The sequence below is a fragment of the Manacus vitellinus genome, unplaced genomic scaffold (genome assembly GCF_001715985.3).
Source record: "Manacus vitellinus isolate BGI_N305 unplaced genomic scaffold, ASM171598v3 scaffold_87_pilon, whole genome shotgun sequence".
NCBI classification, from domain to species: domain Eukaryota; kingdom Metazoa; phylum Chordata; class Aves; order Passeriformes; family Pipridae; genus Manacus; species Manacus vitellinus.
The window spans coordinates 1,709,248-1,717,420 of NW_021940854.1; the positions used below are offsets into that span (position 1 = coordinate 1,709,248).

Genomic DNA, 8,173 nt, shown 5'->3' on the forward strand with positions numbered 1-8,173 from the left:
GGGGTTGGATCAAGAGTTGGACTGGATGATCTCAGAGGTCCCTTCCAGCCCAGCTGATTCTGGGATTCCCAGAACAACCCGCCCAGCAGGGAGGATCATCTCCCCCGCGCTGCCACAAGGAGCGGGATGGTTTGGACACCCAGTGTTCCTGCTGGAGAGGGGGCTGTCCTAGAACTGACCCCATCCTTATGTTTGGGGGGAAATACAATGTGTTTCCTTGCCTGTTCTGTCAGAGCCACGAGGGTGTTCCCCACCCAGCACTGCCCAGCTCGTCCCTCTTTCCCTGGGCTGGGATGTGGGTGCTGCTTTGACCCTCCTCACGGTGCTGTCCAACAGCTGACCCAATTTCGACTTTTTGGGGGAAATATAACACATTTCCTTGCCTGTTCTTTCAGAGACAAGTCACAAGGGTGTTCCCCCTCCAGCACTGCCATCCCTGTTTTCCCTGAGGGGGGATGTGGGTGCTCCTTTGCCCCTCCTCGTTGGCTGTGGGGCAGAAACCTCCAGCTGGTTGTTGGTAAAGAGTGACTGGCAGTGGGATTTTCACCTGGTGCCACTGCCTGAAGTGGTTTGTGTGCACAGCCCGAGGTGGGCTCAGCGTGGGGGGTCAGGAGCTGTTTAACACAGGCCAGAGCACAGCAGCTCCTCTGGGGGCTCAGGGATTATTCCCCTCTCTAACACTGGATCTGCTTCCCTGTCCCTGGAGGAGTTGGGTGCATCAGAACAGGTATGGGAACTGTTCCTTTTCCTTCTGAAATGGCACTACCTGGTTTAACACAGTTATTCCTTATTTTTTTTCGACTTTATTTGTGGGGAAAACCCCCATCTAAGTTGACTTCTCCACATCCCTTGAAGGAATAAACACTTGCTGGCACGTTAAAGTGCACAGGACCTCCTTTTACAAGGAAGTGACTTTCTGCAGTGGGAAAGCTCTGAATAAGGACAATCTTCCAGGGAGACCTGGAAGATTGGGAAGAACCCCAGTAAATCCTGGAATGGTTTGGGGTTGGAAAGGACCTTAAAGCCCATCCAGTCCCACTCTCAGCCATGGGCAGGGACACCTTCCTCTAGCCCAGGTTGCTCCAACCTGCCCTTGGACACTTCCAGGGATCCAGGGGCACCACAAAATAGCAATGAAAGCATTAAGATGGAAAGTTCTGTCTCATAAACACCACACCAGAGCCTTTTTCCTTGGCGCTGCACATTCCATCAAAGCCCTGGGTCAGCGCCAGGGGCCGTCAGAAGAGGTCCCTCACCACAGGGTGCATAACCGAGTCCTGTGGGGACAGACAGCCCCCAGAGCAGAAAGACACCCCTTGTGCCCAGATGAGGGTCAGATCTCGTGGATCTCGTGGTTCTCTGCTGGTTCTCATGTCCTCTGTTGCCTGCAGGGCGCCTGACGTGGCTCGTCTACATCATCGGGGCGGTCATTGGCGGGCGCGTGTCGTTCGCCAGCACGGACGAGCAGGATGCCATGGATGGAGAGTTGGTCTGTCGGTAGGGAAGCGCCTCTGGCTGCTGGAGCCCTCCCCAAAACCACCCTGCTGACCCTGCCACCCTGTTCTTCCCCTCCTTTCACCTCCAGACCCCTTGGAATTAGCTGAGGGAAGGAGGGATCGGTGGCGCTCGTTGGCTAAATTGGGGGGATTTGGGTTGTGAGGAGCAAACTGAGAGGGGAAGAACATGGAAAAGGGGCTCGTTGGTTGAATCACTGACTAAATACATGATGGTTCTTTGCTGGGTTGGAGAGGGAAAAGTCTTTTTTTCATGGTTAATAATCCCAAGTGGCTTTTGTTCATAAGTGAACTGTGAGTGTTGTAGTTCTGAAGTTAAAACTTCACAGTGTTCCCTAAAACATGCTGGGATTTTTGGGATTGCAAATCCTGGCCCAGTGCAAGCTTTATTTGGTGGGTGTGAGGATAAAACCTTGAGTCCCACTGAATGTTTTCTGGTCCAGATCTTAATGCTCCCCTTGGAAACCAGGATAGGAGAAGGAGCTGAAGTGTGAAGGTGTGGAAGCTGAGCTGTGGGTAAACCAACAGGTCCAAGCTCTGGCTTCCCATGAGGCTGATGAATTAAAAAGGGGAAATTATGAGACCCCCATCTATATTTCAGTTACCTTTAGAACCATCACAGATGATAAATGTCCACAGAAATCTGTTAATATTTGGGTTTCTTTCCTGCTTTGTGGCACTTGCCCAAAGGGATATCCTTGGGTTTACCCCCCAGTTGTGCTGCAGGGGTGTTCTTTACCCCCAAATCCCCCCACCCAGCTCATGGGGGGTGTTCCTGCAGGGATGGAGAAGCCTCACAACAGCTTTACACCGCAGAGCAACCTGCCCTGGGCGCTGCTTTGTCACCAGTTTTGTGAATTCCCAACCCAAAACAACAATTCCCCTGGAAAGCAAAAAGCCTGGAAACAGCACCACAATCCCAGAAATCCCTCCTTGCTCCCCGTGTCCCTCAGCAAGGTGTGTTTTCCCACCTTTTCCCAGGGTGCTGCAGCTGATGAACCTGACGGATTCCCGCCTGGCCCAGGCTGGGAATGAGAAGCTGGAGTTGGCCATGCTGAGCTTCTTCGAGCAGTTCCGGAAGATCTATATCGGAGATCAGGTGCAGAAGTCTTCCAAGGTAATCAGTGCCCTTGGCTGGGGCTCCTTGGGGATCCAAACTCCAGTGATCCCTGCTTTTTTGAAAGGAAAACCAGAGGCATTAATGATTTCCTCCTCTCTTCAGCTGGAGATTCTTACAAGTCCCATTTGCTGTGATTTCTAGATTTGTTCCCAAGTGTTATTTTTGAGCTGTTTTTTGAAATACCCACGTCAGGAAGGAGCCATTGGCTTTGGCTCCTTCTCGGGAGCTGAGAACTGGAAACCATAATTCAGTTTTCCCTGAAAACCTCTGACCACCTCAAACACCCATGGAGTTTCATCTCTCTCTTGCTTCCCTGGCTGTGAAGCGGAGATAAATCTCCCTTCTCTTCATGCCAAGGCAGTTGTAGGTGTGCTGGTGCCTTGGTGCCTCTTTAGAGGTGTGATATCCTTGTTTTAAATGAAAAAAATCCACGGAGGATGGGAACATCATTGCTCCAAACTGGGTTCTCTTCCTTTCTGGTCATAACCTTCCTTCCCTACCCCAGAGACTTGGGGACTGCTGCTAAGAGTTCCAGATAAATGCAGTAAGTACTGGGTGTAGTTGGAGGTGGAGGAGCATGGGTTTTATGCCCCCTTTTCCTTGGAAAACCAAGTGCTCCTGCTTTTATGTGCAGTGTCTGGACCTCCAAGAAAGAGGAGACAGCGATTAGGGGCGAGATCAGATGCCGAGATCTGGGAAATCCCGGAGCAAACACCTCCCTACATCATTCCACAAGGGGAAAAACGACTCCTCTTGGAGGATTCCTTGTTCTCCTGGCAGTTTTTAACCGGGTGTTGTTCCCTCCCCAGCTGTACCGGCGGCTCTCCGAGGTGCTGGGGCTCAACGACGAGACGATGGTGCTGAGCGTGTTCATCGGGAAAATGTAAGTGCTGCTGCCCCCCAGGCAGCCCAGAGCCCAGGCTCTGCTGCACCAGGAAAACTGCAGTGTTGGTGAGGGAGCGTTGGTCAGCCTTAAAAAAAACAAAAAAACCAGCAAAAAAACCTAGGAACATCTGGCTCTCCTCGAGGGAATTACAGGCTTTTCTCAGGGCTGAGGTCACGCACGGCGCCCAGGATTGGTTTGTCCCCCACGCCGAGACACAAAAATAAAGCCACACGCCAGGAGAACGGATTCTCTTCCCAGTGAAAAGCAGAGGCAGGGAGGGGGCAGCTCCCAGCACACGTCCCCTGTGGTCACTCCACGCTTGGCAGCCACGAGAGCTCTGTGGGGAGGCACCGGCGGCTCCTCCGAAGCTTTTCTTTGCCGCTCGGTCCCGAATCCTTCCCTTAAAAACACTCCTCCACTCCCATCAACACCCAATTCGGCCTCTTCTCCAGACCCAGCCTGGCTTTTTGTCCAGCCTTTGGAGTGTTTGGAACCAACTGAGCAGCTGGCACCCAGTGCCCTGTGCCTGGTGCCGAGCAGCCCAAAGCTCCCCCCGCACTCGTTCAGCATCGCCCCCGTTTTTACCTGCACGGGGCCTTGCTCATCCCACAAACCCTGGCTGGGCAGCATTCCCGAGGGATGGAATGGCTCTCCTGGAAGAAGCAAGGGCTACTAGAATTCTGCAGCTGACAGTGGATGGTGCAGGTGCAGAATTGCATACGTCTGCATGTAGTCACTGCCGCAGAATTCTCTTACCCTTGCTGCAGAAACCAGCCCTGGAGTGCCCCAGAATTCCAAGGGCCTGGCTATGGGCCAGTGTAGCTTGGGACCCAAGTAGTGAAGATTATCTGAAGGATAATTTTCTAGTCAACCAAATGTAAGTACAGTGATTTTATACCGATCTTTTGTGGCTTGTGCTGTCTGTGGTCTCGGTGGAGGGTGGAGCTGAGCATTTTGGGGTGACTTAAACTGCAAGAATCCGCTGCCCAGCCCAGGGGAATCCGAGCAAACCCCCTCTGACCCATCCCTGTCCTCTTCCCTCTTGCAGCATCACCAACCTGAAGTACTGGGGTCGGTGTGAGCCCATCACCTCCAAGACACTGCAGCTGCTCAACGACCTCTCCATTGGATATCCTTTTGGGAAGAGCTGCTGGGGGCACAGGGGTGAGGGAAGAGTGGCCCAGGAGCGAGTCACAGCTCCCCAAACCCCTTCACCTTTTGGGCAGTGAGAAAAGCAGGGTGTGTTTGCCCCACACCTCGTTGGATCGCAGTGGATGGCTGGGATGTAGATTTTTTTAAATTTTGGATCATAATTGTTTCAAAGTTGACCACCCACAGCCAGTTTACAGCCTGTCTTCTGCCTTTCCACAAGCTCCAGGCAAATTTTTTTATGGCAGAGTAAACAAAACCCATCACTGCAGGTCTCTCCATTGAGGCCTTGGTTGCTCTTGAAACAAATGGAGGAGAATCCACAACGTCCTGAATAACACAGGCACAATCCCCTTCCAGCTTTGCCCTGGGAGTGCTTTTGTAAGGATTTTTTAAGGATTCTCTGCTGCTTCCTTAACCCCCCTGCACGTACAGCAGCGTGAGGAAGCTGGTGAAGCTGAGCGCTGTGCAGTTCATGCTGAACAATCACACGGTGAGTCCTTCCTCCTCCTCCTCCTCCCTCTCCCCCCCTGCCTTTGTGCAGCTCAGACAATCCCCAGGGAGACAGTTTGACACACTCTGGAAGTTTTCCTGGCTCTCAGGTGCCTCCCTGGTACCAGATGAGCCTGTGGAAGGTGTGGTTTGTGTCCCACCTCTGTTGGGTTCTGAGGGGCTGTGATTTTGTAGCCCTCAGTGTGGGAGGGCTCTGCTCTCCACTCAGGCCAGACCCATCCCTGGAAGTGTCCAAGGCCAGGTTGGACAGGGCTTGGAGCAAGCTGGGACAGTGGGAGGTGTCCCTGCCCATGGCAGGGGGTGGAACAAGGTGATCCTTAAGGTCCCTCCAACCCACACCATTCCATGATTCTGTTCCATGTTTCTGTGATGCTCCAATGCTGGAGCAGTTGGACACTCAGTTCCCCTTCCAGAGGGTTTTCAGTGCCTGGTGGAATGAGGAGCTGCATTCCCTGAGCTTTTCAGGCATTCCCACGTCCTGCCCTCGGCCCAGAAGCTGAATTCAGTCTGGAATTGCTGTTTCCATGGAGAATGTGGGCAGAGTAGCTGGGCAATCTGCTCTCTGAGAGCTGCTTTAAGGCAGCCTGAAGGGTCCCCAGCAGTAAAGGGGGGGATTCCATCTCTGCTCCAGAGATTCCATCTCTGCTCCAGAGGCAGAGCCAGACTTCCTGGTTCACCTGGGGCTGGGGAATTCCAGGGTGAGGGATGGCAGTGCTGGGATTTGCTTTCCAGGCAGTGCCTGTTGCCCTCTGGTGGCCTGTGCTCCGGGACAGCTCCAGGTATCCCTGGATCCCGCTGCTTCCCATCAGTGCCCAGCCTGGGATCAGCTGGAGTTGGGATCCTCAGCCCCTGGCACAGGAACCTGTTCAGGGTGGTGGTTCCCTGAACTGTTGAGGTTGGGAAAGCCCTTTAAGACTGAGTTCAGTGATCAGCCAGCACCACCACCACTGTCCCCACTCAACCATGTCCCCAAATGCCACATCCATGTGTGGTTTGAACCCTTCCAGGGACGGACACTCCACCACAGCCTGTTCCAATGATTTTCAACCCTTCCCATGAAGAATTTTTTCGTGATACCCAACCCAAACCTCCCCTGGTGCCACTGGAGGCCTCTTCCTCTTTAACCCACCTTTGTTTTCCCTCTCCAGAGTGAGCACTTTTCCTTCCTGGGCATTAACAATCAGTCCAACCTGACGGACATGAGGTGTCGGACGACGTTCTACACTGCACTGGGGCGTCTGCTCATGGTGGATTTAGGTACTTGGGGGCTTTTCCTGGGAATCAGAGCAATATCCTGGGCTTTGGAAGCTGGGCCCTGCTTGTTTAGGGAGCTGTAAGCCCCTCCAGGCAAGGAGGCTGGAGTTGGAAAACCCCCACGAAAGAAAAAGGGAAGGAAGCTCGAGGGTGGGTTTGATGCCACGTTACTGGGCACAGGCCACCAAACCTGGGGCTGAATTTTTCCATCCTGATATCCCACATGTTTTCCTGGCATGGCCCAGTTTGTTCTAAGCCACTTGTCAGTCAGATTTTGGCAGTGACAGATCACCTGGCTGGAGACCTCTGGTCCCTCTGCCTCCAGGGGAGTGTCTGGCACAGGACACAGGGATGTGCCATTTATTTTCTCCTAAATTCCTGGGGTTTTTTCTCCCTCTCAGGGGAAGATGAGGATCAGTATGAGCAGTTCATGCTTCCCCTCACTGCTGCCTTTGAGACTGTGGCCCAGATGTTCAGCACAAACACCTTCAACGAACAAGAGGCAAAAGTAAGTCGGGACATTCCCTGTTATCCCTGTTATCCCTGTTCTCCCTGCTGTTTTCCTTGGAGACCTGGATGTTTTCAGAGGGGCAGGAGAGAGCAGTCATTTGTGCAGAGTGGGAGCTGCTCTCCCCTCTGAAATACAAGCTGGAGTGGTGGGAGCTTCCCTTCCAGGGGGAAGGGGAAGGAGGGATGGCCTGTATCCCTCGGGATCAGGTGTGGTTTGGGGTTGGAGCAGGGAGACTCACCTGCCAGCATTCCCTCTGCTGGGAATGAAATATCCCAGTGGTGTCCCAGCTCCTGGCAATGGAGAGGAAGGACTGTCCAGGCTGGGATTGGGCTCCAGCACAGGCAGGGATTGCTGTTGGGATGGGAAGGGAGGGAAGTGGAGCCAGGCAGGGATTGCTGTTGGGATGGGAAGGGAGGGAAGTGGAGCCAGGCAGGGATTGCTCCATGCCTGTATTTTATTTTAACACCTTTCCTTTCTCCACACAGAGAACTTTGGTGGGTTTGGTGAGAGATCTGAGGGGAATTGCCTTTGCCTTCAACGCCAAGACCAGCTTCATGATGCTGTTTGAGTGGATGTATCCTTCTGTTCCCCTAAAACTGCAGCCAGCCCTGACTGCATCCAAATGTCCCATTTTCCCCCTGAAATCCTGCCCGGGGTTTCTCTTCTCTTTCGTGGCACTTGGTGTCCTTTCTCTGAGCCCTAAATAGGTTGGACTTGGCCCGTCTGCAGCCCAGTGAACCTACAAAGCTGCTCTGAGCTCAGCTGCCAGGCTTTTTCCAAAGGGCTCTGACCTATAAAACACAAAGGCTCCCCTGCCCTGCATCCCAGCAGCACCACAAGCATTTCCTGCTGCCCCTGGAGCAGCGGGATCCGTGGCCTTTGGGTGAGGAATCCTTTGGCTGCCCAAAGGACACGGTGTTGGGCTCCAGCTCTGCTGTGCCTGGGGAAGGTCAGGGTGTCTGCACTGGCACATCTTTGTCTGTGGGGCTTCCCCTTCCTTCCAGAACCTTCTTTGGGTCTGGTTTTGCCTTAGAAAAAACTCGTGTGTGCAGGTAATTTTTATTGTCATGATCATTATTTTTACATGAAAAAATAAATTAATATTAAATCACGTGATTTAATATGTCAAATAAATATAAACAATAAATATGTGATTTTATCGACAGCAGAAAGAACACATAACTATATAAATTATATTTTTAATAATATATCACATGATGATAATA

The 8,173-nt window shown here is 52.6% G+C and overlaps 1 protein-coding gene across 1 annotated transcript in view; it reads left to right on the forward strand.

Annotated features, from left to right (window-relative positions):
• Nucleotides 1–8,173, forward strand: part of XPO7 (exportin 7) — a 38,080-nt gene that overhangs the window by 14,909 nt on the left and 14,998 nt on the right. Inside the window, exons 13-20 of the mRNA XM_029964996.1 lie at nucleotides 1,392–1,497; nucleotides 2,496–2,631; nucleotides 3,444–3,517; nucleotides 4,569–4,649; nucleotides 5,099–5,162; nucleotides 6,331–6,439; nucleotides 6,838–6,944; nucleotides 7,433–7,521. Of these exons, the coding sequence (XP_029820856.1) occupies nucleotides 1,392–1,497; nucleotides 2,496–2,631; nucleotides 3,444–3,517; nucleotides 4,569–4,649; nucleotides 5,099–5,162; nucleotides 6,331–6,439; nucleotides 6,838–6,944; nucleotides 7,433–7,521 (766 nt within the window). The remainder of the gene's footprint in view (nucleotides 1–1,391; nucleotides 1,498–2,495; nucleotides 2,632–3,443; nucleotides 3,518–4,568; nucleotides 4,650–5,098; nucleotides 5,163–6,330; nucleotides 6,440–6,837; nucleotides 6,945–7,432; nucleotides 7,522–8,173) is intronic.